General features: G+C 43.8%; 1 protein-coding gene across 1 annotated transcript; it reads left to right on the top strand.

Moving 5' to 3' along the window:
* Positions 1–9,571: 9,571 nt before the first annotated feature.
* Positions 9,572–18,165, top strand: plcxd2 (phosphatidylinositol-specific phospholipase C, X domain containing 2). Its single transcript, XM_055882288.1, has 7 exons — positions 9,572–9,674; positions 11,417–11,553; positions 11,645–11,764; positions 11,945–12,154; positions 16,599–16,709; positions 16,991–17,121; positions 17,989–18,165. The coding sequence occupies exons 1-7, from the start codon at positions 9,572–9,574 to the stop codon at positions 18,146–18,148; spliced, it is 972 nt and encodes a 323-aa protein (XP_055738263.1). The 3' UTR covers positions 18,149–18,165.
* Positions 18,166–21,837: the final 3,672 nt, after the last annotated feature.

Raw genomic sequence — 21,837 nt, 5'->3', positions numbered from 1 at the left:
AAATTTTGATATGCCAAGAGGTCTGGACCATTATGGCACAGGCTGTTCAGCACTTGACCTGTAGGTTAATTATCTGCAGGCTCCTTATGAAATAGATCCACCTGCAGATTCACTTCTCTCTCTATGACAGTGGTTCCCAAACTAGGGGTCGCGACCCCATGTGGGTCACCTGATATGAAAATGGGGTCGCTGGAGAATTTCCAAAACACTGAAAAAATATGTATACACAAAAATATATATATATATTTTAATATTGTTTTTGTATTCCAAATTGAATGTAATGTGGATAACCTTAAAAATCTCAATTAAAATGATTGAAAATGAAAAGAAAAAAGTCAACCAGAGCGCCCTTAGATCATGGGAACAGGTAGGACTTGACCATTGCAATTGAATAATTCCCATGGTGAATGGCTAGGCCTGCTATGCTATGAAACCACACACTATTGCAGAGACTTTGATATAGCCTACCGGCCGCAATTGATATGGTGAAAACAATGTGTTGGGAGGCAGAGGCACAGAAACTCACATTAATACCTTTGTCAGATAACACTGTTAATTGAATAATTCATGCTTGCAATCAAGAGTAAACTCTGACTGTAAAAAAAAAAAAAAGTAAAAGTACTTTAAAGCACTACTTAAGTCATTTTTTTGGGGTATCTGTACTTTACTTTACTATTTATATTTTTGACTACTATTACTTTTACTTCACTATATTCCTAAAGAAAATAATGTACTTTTTACTCCATACATTTTCCCTGACAGCCAAAAGTACTCGTTACATTTTGACAGGAAAAAAGTCAAATTCACGCACTTATCAAGAGAACATCCCTGGTCATCCCTACTGCCTCTGATCTTTGCGAACTACCTAAACACAAATTCTTCATTTGCAAATGAATGTCTGAGTGTGCCCCTGGCTATCCGTAAATAAATAAATATATACAAATTGTGCAGTCTGGTTTGAATATTATAAGGAATTTGAAATTATTCCTACTTTTACTTTTACTTTTGATACTTAAGTATATTTTAGCAATTCAATTTACTTTTGATACTTAAGTATATTTAAAACCAAATACTTTTAGACTTTTACTCAAGTAATATTTTACTGGTTGACTTTCACTTTTACTTGAGTCATTTTCTATTAAGGTATCTTTACTTTTACTCAAGTATGACAATTAGGTACTTTTTACACCACTGCTCAGCCCCTAAAATTCACTTCTGGCAGGCGGTTCATGTCACTCATGACCAAAACCTCCCACCACCTGAAAAGTTTCTCTCCCCGGGATGTGTCCCTCACCAACCGGCCATCTGGCCCATAGAGACTAAAGGACTATGCACTCTATGCTGCACACTGCATCAAGCCATCTCTGAACTGTACTCTAAATAACTGCTCTACAGCGCCTTCAGAAAGTTTTCATACCCCTTGACTTATTCCACATTTTGTTGTTACAGCCTGAATAAAAAATGGATTAAATACATTTTTTCTCACCCATCTACATACATGGGTGACATTATCCCATAATGACAAAGTGAAAACATGTTTTTAGACATTTTATATGTATTATACAAATGCAGAAACATCTAATTTACCTAAGTATTCATACCCCTGAGTCAATACATGTTAGACTCGCCTTTTGCAGTGATTACAGCTGTGCGTCTTTCTGGGTAAGTCTCTAAGAGCTTTGTGTAACAGTATAACTTTAAACCCTCCCCTCGCCCCAACACGGGCGCGAACCAGGGACCCTCTGCACACATCAACAACGGTCGCCCACGAAGCACGGTCGTTACCCATCGCTCCACAAAGGCCGCGGCCCTTGCAGAGCAAGGGGCAACACTACTTAAGTCTCAGAGCAAGTGACATAACTGATTGAAATGCTACTAGCGCGTACCCGCTAACTAGCTAGCCATTTCACATCCGTTACACTCACCCCCCTTTCAACCTCCTCCTTTTTCCGCAGCAACCAGTGATCCGGGTCAACAGCATCAATGTAACAGTATAACTTTACGGCGTCCCCTCGCCCCGACACGGGCGCGAACCAGGGACCCTCTGCACACATCAACAACGGTCACCCACGAAGTACGGTCGTTACCCATCGCTCCACAAAGGCCGCGGCCCTTGCAAAGCAAGGGGCAACACTACTTAAGTCTCAGAGCAAGTGACGTAACTGATTGAAATGCTACTAGCGCGTACCCGCTAACTAGCTAGCCATTTCACATCCGTTACATTTGCACACCTGAACTGTACAATATTTGCACATTATTCTTTTAAAAAGTCTTCAATTTCTTGTTGATCATTGTTAGACAGACATTTTAAAATCTTGCCATAGATTTTCAAACCTATTTAAAGATTTGGTTGGTGGATCGCATCCATCTTTTAGGTGCATACACTGCCACTCACTGTACTGGAGTGTGAAGGCGGTCACAGCCTACCTACATTCAATTCTGGTAATACAAAATAGGGAAAAAATAAAATTACCCTGACAACTATTAGCCTTCACAACAACAACAAAATAAGAAAAACCTCCACCCCTTTCCACAATTTAACCTTATCTAATCCTACTCCAGGCCAACAGAACACTACCACTCAACACCCCGTGCAAATCTTCTGCAGTAAAGCCTTGCAAGCCCAAGAACTTCCCTGCAGCTGCCACCATAACCTCTATTTCCTATGACTTATGTTCTATTGTTGCAGTACAGTTGACAACCATGTCTATGAATGCTAAGAAGCCCACCTTACTGAAGCACATATAATTCCAATTCCTCTTTATTGGTCTCTACCTAGTTACAGGAATCCTCTCAGGATCCGTCACCTGTACCCATCTTCCTCACCTGTACCCATCTTCCTCTAGCAATCTCTTGACTCCTTCAGCGTATGACACTTTGTGTACTACTCTGACCCTGGCAACCTCAACCAGCCTTTCTCTCACCGGACACCTCCGATCCTCAGCCCCATTGGCACCACCACAGCTTACACACACAACTTTTCCACCGATATTACATGCCCTCCTGCACACTTCTCACATCTAGGCATCTCCCTCTACACACTGCTGTTACATAACCATAAGCTTGGCACCTAAAACTCTATGGTATTTTCGGAACAAAAGTGCTCACGTGGTAACTGACACATCCTAACTTGACCTTGTCAGACAAAGACTCTGCATCAAAACTCAACACGACAGACAATGTCTTCTCTGTTTCACCACGCTCTCCTCTGGGTCTGTGTCGCACTAAACAGCGGGCATCACAGACACCAGGAATCTTCAATTTCAGCTGATCCTACTCAACACTTGACGTCACCCCCGTTATCACTCCTTTCAACAGCGCCCTGCTCTGGAGAGCAAAGCAAGTCACAATTCTTGTCTCTAGTAGCGTGTTCCAGAACGCCAGCTCTCTCTGGACAGAAGAAACACGATAAATCATTATGAGTCCACTTTGCGTTACTTTCACCAACTCAACAGTACCCAACCTGTTCTCCACTCAACCTGACACCACATATGGATCAGTCAGAATAAAAGGATCCATCCTCTCCACAAATCTCACGCCCACCGGTCCAGAATCATCCTTGTCATGATCGGGATGAGGCTCACACTCGTCGATCCTCACCGCAGGTACTTCATCCTCACATTCGTCAGGTTCCATCTCTGAACTACTGGAGCACGTATCCCTCTTTTTGCACTTGATGCCATCCTTCCTCATCACATCGCGTCCCTCTATACTCAGCTCCTTCTCGGCAGTCATCACTGCACCTGCCACTGCGTTTAATTAATCTTCACTCGTTACGTTCAATTTACTTTTCTATCTCTTCCAAAATGTTCTGTGCGGTCATCCATTCCATATTCACTCAAAACATATTCCACTTACCTCCTTTTTTTCTTGTCCACCATATTCTCCTTCAGTTCTTCCAAAAGGCTTGTGCAATCCCCCACTGCATACTTACTCATAATACTGTATGTTCCACTTTCCTCCTTTTTTCTTATTTGCCATCTTCCAACCACTTTGTCTGCAATCAAAGTCAAACCACACTCGGGAAATCAGTCAGTGTTTTCTCCTATCACAGCCATTAAACACTGTAACTGTTTTAAAGTCACCATTTGCCTCATGATGAAATGCCTGAGTGGTTTCCTTCCTGTCTGGCAAATGAGTTAGGAAGGACGCCTGTGTCTTTGTAGTGACTAGGTGTACTGATACACCATCCAAAATGTAATTAAGAACTTCACCATGCTCAAAAATACAGTACCAGTCAAAAGTTTGGACACACCTACTCATTCAAGGGTTTTTCTTTATTATTACTAGTTTCTACATTGTAGAATAATAGTGAATACATGAAAACTATGAAATAACACATATGGAATCATGTATAACCAAAAAGGTGTTAAACAAATCAAAATATATTTGATATTTGACATTCTTCAAAGTAGCCACCCTTTGCCTTGATGACAGCTTTGCACACTCTTGGATTTCTCTCAACCAGCTTCATGAGGTAGTCACCTGGAATGCATTTCAATTGAAAGGTGTGCCTTGTTAATTTGTGGAATTTCTTTCCTTCTTGTGTTTGAGCTAATCAGTTGTGTTGTGACAAGAAATGGGTAATATTCAGCAGATAGCCCTATTTGGCAAAATACCCAGTCCATATTATGTCAAGAACAGCTCAAATAATCAAAGAGTAACGACAGTCCATCATTATTGTAAGACATTAAGAACTTTGAAAGTTTCTTCAATTGCAGTCGCAAAAACATTCAAGCGCTATGACACCAATAATAAGAAGAGACTTGCTTGGGCCAAGAAACACGAGCAATGGATATTATACCTGTGGAAATCTGTCCTTTGGTCTGATGAGTCCAAATTTGAGATTTTTGGTTCCAACTGCCGTGTGTTTGTGAGACACAGAGTAGGTGAACGGATGATCTCTTCATGTGTGGTTCCCACCATGAAGCATGGAGGAGGAGATGTGATGGTGTGGGGGTGCTTTGCTGGTGACACTGTCAGTGATTTATTTAGAAGTCAATGCACACTTAACCAGCATTGCTACCACAGCATTCTGCAGTGATACGCCATCCCATCTGGTTTGTGCTTAGTGGGACTATCATTTGTTTTTCAACAGGACAATGACCCAACACACTTCCAGGCTGTGTAAAGGCTATTTGACCAAGAAGGAGAGTGATGGTGCAGCACCAGATGACCTGGCCTCCACAATCACCCGACCTCAACCCAATTGAGATGGTTTGGGATGAGTTGGACTGCAGAGTGAAGGAAAAACAGCCACCAAGTGCTCAGCATATGTGGGAACTCCTTCAAGACTGTTGGAAAAGCATTCCAGGTGAAGCTGGTTGAGAAAATGCCAAGCGTGTGCAAAGGGTGGCTACTTTGAAGAATATAAAATCTAACATACATTTTTATTTGTTTAACACTGTTTTGGTTACTACATGATTCCATATGTTTATTTCATAGTTTTGTTGTCTTCACTATTATTCTACAATGTAGAAACTAGTTTAATAAAGAAATACTTTTGAATTAGTAGGTGTTTCCAAACTTTCGACTGGTACTGTATATTCAATGTCTGCTTTTTTTTACCCATCTACCAATAGGTGCCCTCCTTTGCAAGGCAGTGGAAAACCTCCCTGGTTGAATCTGTGTTTGAAATTCACTGCTCAACTGAGGGACCTTACAGATAATTGTATGTGTGGGGTACAGAGATGAGGTTATCATTTAAAAATCCTGTTAAACACTATTATTGCACACAGATTGAGTCCATGCAACATTTAATGTGACTTGTTATGCAAGGTTTTACTCCTGAACTCACAGTACATATGCTTGTCATAGCAAAGGGGATGAATACTTATTGACTCAAGACATTTCATCTTTTCATTTTGTATTAATTTGTAAAAATTACTTTGACATTATGAGGTATTATGTGTAGGCCAGTGACACAAAATCTCTATTTAATAAATGTAAAATGTAGGTTGTAACACAACAAAATGAAGAAAAAGTAAAGAGGTATGAATATCTTTTGAAGGCACTGTAGATATATTCATACTGATACTATAAATTTAAACATCCACTGTATATCAAGCTTATACCCACAGTATATTTGTATATCTGCTCATTCTCTTATACTGTAGGTCTATGCTCACTGTACCTAGTTGTACAGTATATAATGTCTGTAAACTTTTGAAACTCTGCTGTCTGTATTCTGTCTCTAAATTTTGTCTATCACTAGCAGTGGCTATCACTAGCAGTGGCGATATTAGCATGGTGGGGCAAACTCAATATTTTTTTGTTGATGCATGCCAGCAAAGCCACTACACAACACTAAACAATACATTAATTGCACTATAACAGTGACAAACAGTGCTCACAAACTGTTAGGGCCGACATAAATCTGTCCCGACAGCGGAGCTTGTGAATCCTTACCACCGCTACACCTGGCTATCAGCGGAGTCTTGTCTGGCAGCAAAACAGTTCATTCAGATTCATTTACTGCCTTTTTAAAAAACATAATTGATATGGCTGACTTGCTTAAACAAATGTGATTTCTACTGACAGTTTGAGATGTAAAACTACAGCACAAGGAAACGATGAGCACATAAGAGGCAATCAGTAATTTCGATTAAGACATTAATGAGCGAGCTAAGGCGGACATAGTCAATATAACAATTTGTTCAGCCCTTTTGAAATGTACAGCGACAGAACTGAGAACATGAGCAGGTCTTACAGTATTCTCCCTGTACACCAAGTCAGAACCGTAGGATAAATAAAGGGGGCATATAAGCAGACAATGAAAGCACTTACAATATTCAATGATGGCATTTCTCAAAAACAGGCTATAGGCTACATGTGCACCACCAAGTCAGAACAGTAGACTAAGTTATGAGGGGGAAAGTGATAACATTATTAGGGTGAGGCACATGGGTTTCTAACAGCTTACTACACAACATACACTTAGTATCATTTTCTTAGCTACAGTATACATATCTTCCTGGCATATTACATAATTTATGCAGCAGCATTCAAGACATTTTTGGACTCACCTTGTTGTGCTGTGCTCACTTGAACAGGAAGGTGGTGCGGTTGTCCTTCTTGTGGGCAAATTTTATCTGCAGATTTTGTCATCAAAGTCTAGCATTCTCTGGATTTATGGTGCTTTCAAGACAACTGGGAACTCAGAAAAAAGAAGGTTGAATCATGACATCAGTAATCTTCAGGTCGGGGGTTCTAGAAAGAGGCTCGAGTTCCCGACTTGGAATTTTGAGTTGGATGACTCGTTTCTTCCCGAATTCCCAGTTGTCTTGAACTCACTGAAGTCTGAGATTTCCCAGTTCTGAGTTTCCAGTTGTTTTGAAAGTGGCAGAAGTCATGCTGGATTGACAGCATGGCCAATGTATTCAACATTTTTTTGGCCCATGGTGTTGCATGTGAATGTTTATCATGGAAAAGAAACCCTTAAACCCAGACTTGAACCATACACTCTCTCCACTGAATAGCAGGCTTGTGATTGCTTTGCAATGCTTGCAGTTAGCCACTGATTCCTTCCAAACCCCTCATTGTTGAATTTGAGATTTCCAACTTGTTGTGTTAAGTTTATTTCCACTGGCCGATGAGCACCGATACATTTTATCTACAATTTCTCTTCACATGACAAGGATTGAAAAGGATTTACCAGTAGATTGTCGACGTGATTCATGACGATGACTGCTTGTCTAGCTTGCTAGCTAAGATTTTGAAAGTATAATGTTGACATGATCAGTCCAATCAAAGCTACGATATATAACGTGATTTGACGTCATTTTATCTGTGGCCAATGACCTAGAGCCTTCTTGGATGGGCCCTTCTAATGTAAATATATGGCAGCATCCAAGGTGCTTGAACTTTCGAGTTCTCGCTGTAGATTTTGCAGTGATGTAGTGACCCAATGAGTGACAAAACACCAAGCCAATCACTGCGCAACTAGAGAAGATTACCAACCCCTACGCTCTGTATTTTCCGCTGGCTGCCCCACCACCACAGAAAGCACTGAACTAGGCTGAAACACCTGCATTTTGGAGCTGCCTTACTCAATAAAGCAAAAAAGAGACTATGTTTGTACTGTACGTGGCTTTATTAATGTAAGGATCTGCCCCTTTTAAAAGAAAATTCACCTAAAATGACATACCCAAATCTAACTGCCTGTAGCTCAGGACATGAAGCAAGATATGCATATTCTTGATACCATTTGAAAGGAAACACTTTGAAGTTTGTGGAAATGTGAAATGAATGTAGGAGAATATAACACATTAGATCTGGTAAAAGATAATACATAGAAAAAAAAACTTTTTTTAAATATATTTTTTTGTTTTTGTATCTTTGAAATGCAAGAGAAAGGCCATAATGTATTATTACAGCCCAGGCGCAATTTAGATTCTAGCCACTAGATGGGAGCAGTGTATATGCAAAGGTTTAGACTGATCCAATTAACCATTGTATTTCTGTTCAAATTGTTCTGTCAAGACTGCCCAAGTATGCCTAATTGGTTTATTAATAACTTTTCATGTTCATAACTGTGCACGCTCCTCAAACAATAGCATGGTATTCTTTCACTGTAATAGCTACTGTAAATTGGACAGTGCAGTTAGATTAAGAAGAATTTCTGCCAATATCAGAGATGTCTATGTCCTGGGAAATGTTCTTGTTACTTACAACTTCATGCTAATCGCATTAGCGCACATTAGCTCAACCGTCCTGCGGGTGGGACACCGGATCTGTAGAGATCCTTTTATTCATTTTGACATTGTTTGCTAACAATGGGGCAAAGAAAATATAACTCGCGGGCCATTTTTTGCCTGTGGTCTGCCTGTTGCTGATCCCTGTTCTATGCTAAAATATTTAGCAGTGATACACGCAACTTCATAGTAGACTATGTGCACTATGCTGTGGACCATTTGTACAGGCAGGCCTTTGTGCTTGCCATGGAACCACAAGGTCACTTGTGTAGGCTATTAGGCCCACTCCTAGTGCCACCTCTCTCCTACTCTCCCCAGTCACATACAGTATATTCTGCAGTGAAATTTTGTCACTTTAATGATGAACGGTCACTTAAGCATTTTTATGGCCATTTAAGATTTTGCCACTCTCTGTCCCCAGGACGGACAGAGACCCCCGACCAAGCCGCTGTCCATCTGTCACTGTTTCCGGTGGTGAGTAGGGTGAGCCTGAGTAGGCTAATACACAGCACGCATCGAGGGAAGCCCTGCCGGTTTAAACCTGCACGCAGGGAGTGAGGGAAGAAGGGAGGGGGGATAACGAGTGTAATTTCGGTCTAAGAAGATTAGTCAATGTCATTAGCCCGTTGGAGGCACTTGGGCTGCCCTGGTGGGCTCCACACCACTGGTAAAGAGCAGGGAGACAGGTAGGTACACAGGTGGCTCGAGGAGGCATGAAAGGCGCTCTTGCTCCTCACCTCAGGATGATTCATTTTACTATGAGACTCATGGGGGTGGTGAGGATACTGGCGATACACCAGCAGCAGGTATACCAGATTTGACGATTAACGTTTTTACGGGAGGGGGGGGGGAGGGGGGCGTGAGATCAGAAAGGAGCCATGAAGACGCGGCCCACGGGTATCGGTGCCTCGAACGCCAACTGGATGAGCTCACTCTCCCCCAAGCTCACAGCTATGCCCCTGAAGCACCTTGCAGTGCCCGGTAAGCGTGCGCGTGTGTGTGTGTGTGTGTGGTATGTAAATAAATAACAATATCTGTTATTTACAGTGCCTTCAGAAAGTATTCACCCCTTGACTTTTTCCACATTTTGTTCTGGAATTAAAATGGATGTAATTGTCATTTTTTGTCGATGATCTACACAAAATACTGGAAGAAAAAATTCTAATATTTGTAAAAAAACAAACAAACAAAAATATCTTGATTGGGTAATTATTCAACCCCCTGAGTCAATACATGTTAGAATCACCTTTGGCAGCGATTACAGCTGTCTTTCTGGGTAAATCTCTAAGAGCTTTCCACACATGGATTGTACAATATTTTATTATTTTTAAAACCCTTCAAGCTCTGTCAAGTTGGTTGTTAATCAGTGCTAGACAGTCTTGCCATAGATTTTCAAATCTGTAACTAGGCCGCTCAGGAACATTCAATGTCGTTTTGATAAGCAACTCCAGTGTAACGTAACCTTATGTTTTAGGTTATTGTCCTGCTGAAAGGTCAATTTGTCTCCCAGTGTCTGTTGGAAAGCAGACTGAACCAGGTTTTCTTCTAGGATTTTGGCTGGTCTTTGTGGTATAATCTGTGTTTAAAATTCACTACTTGACTGAGGGACCTTGAAAATCATGTTAAACACTATTATTGCACACAGAGTGAGTGAGTCCATGCAATTTATTATGTGACTTGTTAAACACATTTTTACTCCTGAACTTATTTAGGCTTGCCATGAAAAAGGGGTTGAATACTTATTGACTCAAGACATTAAAGTTTTTCATTTTTTATTAATTTGTAAAAATTTCCAAAAACATAATTCCACTTTGACATTATGGGTATTGTGTGTAGGCCAGAGACACACACATCTCAATTTTATCAATTTTAATTCAGGATGTAACACATAAAAATGTAGAAAAAGTCAAGGGGTGTGAACAATTTCTGACGGCACTTTACATGTGTGTGTGTGTGTGTGTTGTAGGGGTATCATATGTCGGTCGACATGAGGCGTATAATGATGACTGTTGGCTCTGACTTGGTTTATGACCTCCCACTGGTAAAGTCTATCTGGGGTTATATGGTTTTAACAGCAAAGCTACACTTTAGCTAAATTAAGTTGCACCTTCTCTGTCTGAGAATAGCTTAGGCTACTGTTGGGCTAGAGAGGAAAACACTGATGCAGCACCAGTGGGTCTGGAGAACTGGGGTGTGACTGATTTTCTGTGACGTGTGTGTGAGACTGATGTGGCATGTGTTTGTTTGGTTTACAATGTAGTGAGGCTAGCCTAATGGATTCAGAGAGGGTTCTTGGTATTAATCTGTACTACCTGGATGAGACCTGAGTTTGTGTGTTTGAGGGAGAGAGAAACAGAGAGAGAGAGAGAGAGAGGGAGAGAGAATGCACAAAGTAGATGGTTAGCCCACTCATAAGATCGGCAGAAGGACCTTCACTTCCTTTTCCAGACTGAAAAGGCATATCTTTATCTATCTCACTTGATCTGTCTCTTCCCCTCTTCCTCCCTCTCTCCCTCCCTCCCCCTCCTCCCTCTCTCCACTCCTCTTCCCTCTCTCCCATCTTCCTCCCTCTCTCCCCTCCTCCTCCCTCTCTCCCCTCCTCATCCTTCTCTCCCATCTTCCTCCCTCTCTCTCTCCTCCCTCTCTCCACTCCTCGTCCCTCTCTCCCATCTTCCTCCTCTCTCCCCTCCTTCTCCCACTCTCCCCTCATCCCTCTATCGCAGGGTCCCATGACTCGTTTAGTTTCTGGGTAGATGTGAAGGCCCCGGTGGGCCCTGACCAGAAGGCCATTGTCAAATACCTGGCCACAGCCTTCCGTTTCGTTTCAAAGAAAGTCATGAAGAAGTGGTCCATGACACAGGTGAGGGTTCAACTGGTTCAGATGATTAACCAATACTCTCTTGAAAAGATGGGATCCTCAGTCTTTGTCAGCATATGACTTTTATCACCAGAACCTGACGTTTAAGGAGCAGCTGGACGCAGGGATTCGTTACTTTGACCTGCGTGTGTCATCCAAACCTGGAGAGTCTGGTACTGAGATCTACTTCATCCATGGCCTGTTTGGACACAAGGTGGATATACTGACCCCATAGCCAGACACCTAGAAGATCAATAAACATGTTATTATACGAAAACCTACAGTAAACGTCTCCTCCTGCTATTGACTTATCTCCCCCCCCCCTCTCTCTCTCTCTCTCTCTCTCTCTCTCTCTCTCTCTCTCTCTCTCTCTCTCTCTCTCTCTCTCTCTCAGGTGTGTGACGGTCTGTCGGACATTAACTCTTTCCTGGACGCCCATAATAAGGAGATGGTGTTCCTGGACTTTAACCATCACTACGCCATGGGGATGGAGCATCACACCTACCTCATCAACATGCTCCAGGAAGTGTTCGGACCTAAACTGTGCAAGATCGGCGTTGTCGAGGAGATCACCCTGGACTACCTCTGGGAGAACAAGTACCAGGTGAGCATGACAGGGTGAGGTCAAAAAGTGTGAACACTCCTCCACTTACAGATCTAGTTGAACCTCTGATCGTAAGACCCAGTCATTTATAAGTTGAGTGTGTGTGACACCTTAGAGTATCAGTGGAGTCAGGATTTCAGTAGAAGCTAAAGTGGATTGCTTACTAAATGCTGCTGCAGCTATTTCAACCTGTCAATCAGGGATCTCATCTCACAGACATTGATTCTCTCTCTCTCTCTCTCTCTCTCTCTCTCTCTCTCTCTCTCTCTCTCCCTCTCCCTCTCCCTCTCCCTCTCCCTCTCCCTCTCCCTCTCCCTCTCCCTCTCCCTCTCCCTCTCCCTCTCCCACACACACACACACACACACACACACACACACACACACACACACACACACACACACACACACACACACACACACACACACACACACACACACACACACACACACACACACACACACACACACAGCTATTTCTGTCTGTAAGCGGCCAGTGTGAGTCTTAATGGATGACAGAAGATTAAGTCAGGAGGCAGTTGGTGTGTGTGTGTTTGCGCTTTGGTGTTTGAGAGTGCTTGGGAAAGAATAGTGCTGGTATTTGTATCCCTCCGTGTGTGTGTGTGTGGGGGGGGGGGGGGGGGTGGAGGAGCAGTGGTGGCTATTCAGCATGAATAATGTGACTTGTTTCAGGAAACTAGGCGTATGTCACACGTCACTACTTCACAGGAGAGGCATTTGAACGTAATTATTTTTTATTCAAATGTGTGTTTTGGCAGAAATGCCTTCCGGAACATGTGAACTTTCATGTGCTTTAATAACTAAATTGTATGCCATCTGTATATACGAATACAATTGTTAAATAATGAGCTTAGTTGGTTTAGCTACAGAAAAAGGCAGGAACCTTCCCGCTAGCCATGATTGGATGGGAGAGAGAGGAGTTCGGATTAGTCTGCCATGTAGCATGCTTTTGTCTACAACATGAGCTGCAATATGTTTAGGTATTCTAACGTGGTGTTTTTGAAAGATATCACGAAGAACTGCAAAGTGTTGCTAAGGCTCTCCACTTTCTGGAGGATCGAGTTTTGAAGTTAGTGGAATGCCCAGTGGAAGCTGAGTATGATAGCTAAGGAGACTGAGAAAATTCAGGTGTGATTGGAAATGAGAAGGGAGTTGAGAAGAGAACAAATAAGGCTGATATATAAAACACCTGTCTCCGGATTCCATCTTCAAACAAGGAATACTCCTCAGTACCCCGCGTACCCCCCTTTGACGATCCCGCAGTTGAAGAAGCCAGATGTGGAGGTCCTGAGCTGGCGCGGTCTGCGGTTGAACGTACTGCCAAATTCTCTAAAACGATGTTGGAGGCGGCTTATGGTCGAGAAATTAACATAAAATTATCTGGTACCAGCTCTGGTGGACATTCCTGCAGTCAGCATGCCAATTGCACACTCCATCAAAACTTGAGACATCTGTGGCATTGTGTTGCGTGACAAACGGCACATTTTAGAGTGGCCTTTTATTTTCCCCAGCACAAGGTGTACCTGTGTAATGATCATGCTGTTTAATCAGCTTCTTGATATGCCACACCTATCAGGTGGATGGATTATCTTGACAAAGGATCAAATGTTCACTAACGGTGATGTAAACAAATTTGTGCACAAAAATTGAGAGAAATAGGCTTTTTATGAGTATGGAACATTTCTGGGATATTTTATTGAGGCTCTTTACATGTTTTGTTTATATTTTTGTTCAGTGTAGTTGGTTAGCTACCTGTAGATTCATGCAGTGTAGTTACGTTATGAGTTGGGATTATGGTTAATTGTTGAGCTAGCTAGCTACATGTCTAAACAAAGGACACCACTATGCAAGTAACCATTTCACTGTGCTGTTTACATCTTCTGTATCCTGTGCATGTGACAAATAAACTTTGACTTTATTTGATATAGTGTGTGTTTACCAGAGATGGTAATGTGAAGAACAACATGACCTGCACTAAAGTCAAATTAGGATATAAAGTTAGGCCAATGAGACGGTGTCCAAGTTCAAAAATTGTCCAGTAGAATGCCCTGCTTTTAATTTCGTCACACTCACAACCGTAAGTTATTTTCTGTAATTAGCTTTCCATTAACGTGTAAATAATGATCTTGTTGTGAGTTTATTTTCCTGTAATAATGAATACAAATTAGCTAAAGTTAAGGAGTTGTCAGCTATATGATATGGTCATTATTTGAACTGGCTGGCCAGCTAACTTAACGTTAGCTAGCTAGCTAACAAGCTAGAAACGAACCAAAACATTGTTAGAAAGTTGCTTTTAGTTGCCTGGTTTGCTAGATTGACATATTTTTAAACGGATGGGCTTATTGCTGTTAAAATACACCAGTTATGCTATTTTGGACCACCAGGCTGCTGTCGTTTTTAGGTTTATAATTGTTCATAACGACAACGACAAGTTTGATGTTGGATGACAATAGAATGTTCATGATGTCACTGCGACAACTGTATACAGACATGTCGATAGTATAAACCAGCCTTTAGTCTTGGGTTGTTTAATACACTACCGTACTCACTGTTTAGCACATGGCCTCACATGTGAATCCTTAAAGAGATGGGTGGGGCTAAACTTAAGAGGGTGTGAACGATGATGAATGGATGTAGACAAAGAAGAGCTCTTAAGTAGGTGTACCAAAACATTCAAGGGACATTTTCTCAAAATAATTACTATCCCATTGTTCCTCAACTGTAGAGTATGATATGCAATGATAGTGTATGATATCCAATGTTAAAAACACAAATTTTGCTACATAAGACCGAATTGAGCCAATTGGTCACAAATTTCCATTGGGGTGGGGCCAGGGTAGATGTCTGTTCAGGGGGTGGGGAGGATATCACATAATTTTATGAATCCGGTGACTGAGTCTGCTTATTCATTGATGTTATCGGCAGAAATAACCCAGAACATATTCCAGTCCATGTGATCAAAACAGTTGGAACCTGGATTCTGATGGGTCAGGCCAGCGTTGTACAGACCTGACCACCGGAACTTTCCGTGAGTCTTTGTTTATAGGCGGGAAGGAGCAAAATGGAGTCATGGTCAGATTTGCCGAAAGGAGGACGGGACATGGCCTTATACCCGTGTCAAAAAGGCATGTAGCAGTGGTCCAGCGTTGAATCTCCATGAGTTGGACAGTCAATGTGTTTATAATAATTTGGGAGTACGGTTCTCAAATTACTTTTGCTAAAGTCCCCTGCAACAATGAACGCTGCAGGTACGCGGTCTCCAGCTTGTCCAGGGTCCAATGAAGATCTTTGAGTGCATTTTTGTGTCGGCTTGGGGCAGGATGTATACAGCCGTGTGTCGGCTTGGGGCGGGATGTACACAGCCGAGTGTCGGCTTGGGGCGGGATGTACACAGCCGTGTGTCGGCTTGGGGCGGGATGTACACAGCCGTGTGTCGGCTTGGGGCGGGATGTACACAGCCGAGTGTCGGCTTGGGGCGGGATGTACACAGCCGTGTGTCGGCTTGGGGCGGGATGTACACAGCCGAGTGTCGGCTTGGGGCGGGATGTACACAGCCGAGTGTCGGCTTGGGGCGGGATGTACACAGCCGTGTGTCGGCTTGGGGCGGGATGTACACAGCCGAGTGTCGGCTTGGGGCGGGATGTACACAGCCGTGTGTCGGCTTGGGGCGGGATGTACACAGCCGTGTGTCGGCTTGGGGCGGGATGTACACAGCCGTGTGTCGGTATGGGGCGGGATGTACACAGCCGAGTGTCGGCTTGGGGCGGGATGTACACAGCCGTGTGTCGGCTTGGGGCGGGATGTACACAGCCGTGTGTCGGCTTGGGGCGGGATGTACACAGCCGTGTGTCGGTATGGGGCGGGATGTACACAGCCGAGTGTCGGCTTGGGGCGGGATGTACACAGCCGTGTGTCGGCTTGGGGCGGGATGTACACAGCCGAGTGTCGGCTTGGGGCGGGATGTACGTGGTGATAATCCCTAAGAACTCTCTCGGAAGGTAAAAAGGGCAACATTTGATGACCAAGTATTCCAAGTTGGGTGAGCAAAAGCTTGTAAGTTCCTGTACGTTTCCCCATCGCACCACTTGTTATTGGTCATAAAGCAGAACCCTCCGCCTTTGTTCTTGTGTGTGTGTGCGTGTGTGCGTGTATGCGTGTGTGCGTGTGTGTGTGTGTGTGTGTGTGTGTGTGTTTATCAAAAATGTCTCTCATTTAGAGATGTGGTCAGGTGAGGTTCTATGTTCTGTGACCCTAATCTCGATTCTAGAGCCAGATTACCTGGCAGGTGACAGATGTGTAGTAATCAGACAGGCGGCGAGACCGGTACAATAAGTGAGTCATAATTAGGAATTAGCAGATAGACAGATTATGGTTTAAGGTGTGAAAATGAAGTTCTGAGAGTGAGTCTGAGTCTTGTGTGTCCCAGGTCATAGTATTCTACCACCACCCGTCTGCTGAGAACTGTCCATTGATATGGCCGGGCAACAAGTGTCCAGCTCCTTGGGCTAACACTACAGACACCACCAAACTCTTTCAGGTCAGTGTGTGTGTGTGTGTGTGTGTGTGTGTGTGTGTGTGTGTGTGTGTGTGTGTGTGTGTGTGTGTGTGTGTGTGTGTGTGTGTGTGTGTGTGTGTGTGTGTGTGTGTGTGTGCGTGCGTGCGTGCGTGCGTGCGTGCGTGCGTGCGTGCGTGCGTGCGTGCGTGCGTGCGTGCGTGCGTGTGTGTGTTTCGTAGTGGATGAGATAAGGTGATAAATCTCATCTAAAAATTCTATATAAATCCAACTGATGTTGATAATGATTACGATTATGATTCTAGTTCCTGGAGACAACTCTAGGTGAGAGGGCTAAGATGGGGTCCTTCCACGTGACTCAGGCCATCCTCACCCCCAGAGTCAAGACCATTGTCAAGGGCCTGGTCAAGGGGCTACGCAACTATCTAGTCGAGAGGTGTGTGTTATTAGTGTTTGTGTGTGTACTGAGCGTATAGTATGTATTCTGATAGCAGCCAGCAGAGGGTGGTATACACAGTCAGTTTTGTCAGCTTATCAGTAGGTCAGACTCCCAGTAGGGTGAAGACCCTAAACACTGACTGATCTAAGGTCAGTTTGGCATCTCCCCCTAATGCTAAAGGTAGGACTTGGGGAAGGTAAACTGTAAGGGTAACGGTTAGTTAGACTCTCCAGGTAGTTGCCCTAAGGTACAGATCTAGGATCGGGTTGCTCTCCATAATTCCTCACATTAACCATTAAGAGAAGAAAACAGAAAACTGACCATAGATGAGTGTCTAGAAGCGACTCTGAAGCGGATATTTAGTGGAGACGGCAGGCTGGGAGGAAATGGCCTAATTTTGCGTATCCGCGGAAACAAGATGGCTTATTATCACAGGATAAACATTCCCACTTCCTGGTTTTGTCCTGACGGCTGCAGGGGCTTAGTGGAAGGTTAAGGGCTCTATCACTGATACGACCCTGGCCTTGTGTGTCTGTGTGTGTGTGTGTGTGTGTGTGTGTGTGTGTGTGTGTGTGTGTGTGTGTGTGTGTGTGTGTGTGTGTGTGTGTGTGTGTGTGTGTGTGTGTGTGTGTGTGTGTGTGTGTGTGTGTGTGTGTGTGTGTGCTGAAATGCACCCATAACTAAAACAGCGAGAGCTCCAAACTTAAACAATGCGCTTTGGATACAATAACTATAGTCTGACTCAGTCGCTACTGTACCTCTGCCTCAGACACAACAGCTCTTCCACTCCTTCTTTTCTCTCTTCCACTCCCCCTTCCTCCCCTTATCATCTCCCCCCTCTTCCCGTCCTTCTCCCCTTCTCAGGAACCTTCCCATCATATTAACGTGGGTCGAGACCCAGAAACCCGGTGTTGACGGGATAAACATCATCACCTCTGACTTTGTGGAACTGACTGACTTCGCCAACACAGTCATCAACCTCAACAACCTCCTGCTCAACGAACAGGACCGCAAGAAAACCTGACCAACGCCACCATAGAGTCAGAATGAGTAGACTGGATGTGAGTCGAAAAGAAACCCACTTGGATCTTTTCACGGTTCCGTTCTACCCATCATGGCAGCTGCATCACTGATCGCATGATCAGACACTCGGGGACACGTGATAATGGGACACTCAGACATACATCACGTGACTATCTCATGCACTTAAAGCTCACATGTCCAGTATTGACTGATCATGGTCAGGAAAATGTCCACAGAGATTCATATATTGCGCTTATAAGTATAGCAACGAACAAGGGCTGAGACTGCTTAAACACACACACACACACACACACACACAGATTTAACACTATTTCAATGGTAGCAGTTTACAGCTGTGTGTTGACATGCAGTTATTATGATAACACATTCAAGATAGATCATAGCAATGTCATCTTGATTTATAACTAGCAATGAAAGTCTGGCTACAGCCACTCACACACAGCTGTCTGGATGTGTGTGTGTGTGTGTGTGTGTGTGTGTGTGTGTGTGTGTGTGTGTGTGTGTGTGTGCGTGTGTGTGTGTATGTGTGTGTGTGCGTGCGTGCGTGCGTGCGTGCGTGCGTGCGTGTGTGTGGCTTGTGGCAGTCCACTGATTATCACACTGACACAGAGAAAAACTCCCAGACTAACTGTACATTTCTGTGGTCCTCCTGGAGGGGAATGATGGGAGGGAGAGAGAAGGAGAAGAGAGGTGGAGTCCCAGACAAGGGTAGACAGAATGGGGAAGAGCGATAGAGAGGGACTAAAAGAAAGAATAAGAGGAGACAGGAGATATTGTTCAGAATCAAGGAGGAAAGAAAGTATGTGTGTGAGAGAAAAAGAGAGAGAAATAGAGAGAGAGATTGTATCAGCACAGCTGCTGTCTGCAGGCAGTGAGGATCTCGTTTTATTCTCCCTCACTGAGAAAGATGTTTTCATTTTACCTCCCTCCCTTTTTCAAATCAAATCAAATTATATTAGTCACATGCGCCGAATACAACAGGTATTTGCCTTACAGTGAAATGATTACTTACAAGCCTCTAACCAACAGTGCAGTTTAAAAAAATACAGATAAGAATAAGACATAAAAGTAACTAAAGAGCAGCAGTAAAAAATATCAATGTATACAGGGGGGTGCCGGTACAGAGTCAATGTGCAGGGGCACCGGTTAGTTGAGGTAGTATGTACATGTAGGTAGAGTTATTAAAGTGACTATGCATAGATGACAACAGAGAGTGGCAGTGGTGTGGAGAGGGGGGGGGGGGGGGGCAAATAGTCTGGGTAGCCATTTGACTAGATGTTCCCTCCCCTTTTCTCAACTGGTGTGTGTGTCTCTCTCTCAGGCCAAACCGCATTGTTGACGCTCTTGCTCTCAGTAACACACACACACACACACACACACACACACAGTAACACACACACACAGTAACACACAAAGGGACACTAATTGTAGAGTCATTACACATACCACAGAGGCTTGTGGGAGTGGAGCGTCTCAAATAGACGAAGAAAGACAGACGCGTTCCTCTGTTATTTGTTTCTTCTGGTCTCTCTCTCTCTCTCTCTCTCTCTCTCTCTCTCTCTCTAATCACATCCCGATCAGGGGACTCCAGGCCTCTCTCTGTGTGTCAGTATTTATTTAACTCATTATGAGAGGTGTAAAATGTAATGGCCTAGTATGATGCTGTGACTGTGTGTAGAGAATATATAATTGAGGGAGGGAGAGATATTGAGATGGAACTGGTTAAATGCAGCTTGGAATCACACCAAACCACACAGAACCTACCCAAACCACTCTGGATTGTACACACTCTAACCCTCTGGAGCAGTATGCAGTTGCCCCAGACACTGATCTATGGTTAATTTAACTGTTTCCCCTCTAATAGATCAAGTTAGGATTTAGGAGAGGATAAGCTGATTCTAGATCTTTGCCTAAGGGTAACTACTGCAGAGCCCTCTCATTGGGCTTCTCTTTCACTGACAGTTTGTTACAGACTTCACTCAACAATCTTTAGCTGAAATGTGTTTCCTAACCTAAACACTGAGATTTGTCTGAATAACGTGTTCTTCTGGAATCACAAGGTGAAGGGCCCCTGATTCCGAGCGGCATCCCTGTCAAAACAGCTATGTTGTGGAGTGCCCACCCTCCCTGCCCCTCCACGGAATCACTTGCGAATTGTGAAATTCACTGTAGAATGCTGTCCAACATTCCATGGCCATCTCTCTGCCGCCAGGGTCTGTGTTTCTCTACGATGATGTCATTGTGAAAGTTCAGTTCCTCCAGATGGGAGGAGGCCCCCATGGAGAACTCAAACACTGGCCAATCTTTGCTATACCTACCAAAGAATGGACAATAATTATTAAGCAACATATTTTATAAAGCTATTTGTTTTTTTACTTTATGCAGCAGTTATCAAAAAGCCACCTAGACTACAGGAACTCAATTGTATCTTTATCGTTTAATGACAAGTAGGATGACTTGGTAGTTAAGGCTGGACAACTAGATTATGCAAAGTCTGTTGATTTCTGGTAGAGTATACCTACATGAAGGCTGGCTCTAGGCATAAGCGGTCGCTTAGGGCCCCTGGTCGATAGGGTGCACCCGCCCCCCCTTAACATATATATATATATACAAAAGTATGTGGACACCCCTTCAAATCAGTGGATTTGTTGCTGACAGGTGTATAAAATCGAGCAAACAGACATTCAACCTCCATAGACAAACACTGGCAGTAGAATGGCCTTACTGAAGAGCTCAGTGACTTTCAACGTGGCACCGTCATAGGATGCCACCTTTCAAACAAGTCAGTTTGTCAAATTTCTGCTTTGCTAGAGCTGCCCCGGTCAACTGTAAGTGTTGTTATTGTGAAGTGGAAATGTCTAAGAGAAACAACGGCTCAGCCGCGAGGTGATAGGCAACATAAGCTCACAGAACAGGGCCGCTGAATGCTGAAGAGCGTAGCACACAAAAATTGTCTGTCCTCGGTTGCAACACTCACTACCGAGTTCCAAACTGCCTCTGGAAGCAACGTCAACACAATAACTGTTTGTCGGGGTGCTTCATGAAATGGGTTTCCATGGCCGAGCAGCCGCACACAAGCCTGAGATCACCATGCGCAAAGCCAGCTGTCGGCTGGAGTGGTGTAAAGTTCACCACCATTGGACTCTGGAGCAGAGGAAATGCATTCTCTGGACGGATGAATCACGCTTCACCATCTGGCAGCCCGACGGACAAATCTGGGTTAGGCGGATGCCAGGAGAATGTTACCTGCCCCAATGCATAGTGCCAACTGTAAAGTTTGGTGGAGGAGGAATAATGGTCTGGGGCTGTTTTTCATGGTTCGGGCTAGGCCCCTTAGTTCCAGTGAAGGGAAATCTTAACGCTACAGCATACAATGACATTCTAGACGATTCTGTGCTTCTAACTTTGTTGCAACATTTTCTGCAAGGCCCTTTCCTGTTTTAGCATAACAATGCCCCTGTGCACAAAGTGAGATCCATACAGAAATAGGATGTCGAGATCGGTGTGGAAGAACTTGACTGGCCTGCACAGAGCCCTGACCTCAACCCATCAAACACCTTTGGGATGAATTGGAACGCCGACTGCGAGCCAGGCCTAATAGCCCAACATCAGTGCCCGACCTCACTAATACTCTTCTGGCTGAATGGAAGCAAGTCCCCTCAGCAATGT

The sequence above is a fragment of the Salvelinus fontinalis genome, chromosome 25 (assembly GCF_029448725.1).
Source record: "Salvelinus fontinalis isolate EN_2023a chromosome 25, ASM2944872v1, whole genome shotgun sequence".
Lineage (NCBI taxonomy): Eukaryota > Metazoa > Chordata > Actinopteri > Salmoniformes > Salmonidae > Salvelinus > Salvelinus fontinalis.
Note: the sequence above shows the minus strand (reverse complement) of the source record. Positions and strands in the feature narration are given on the sequence as shown.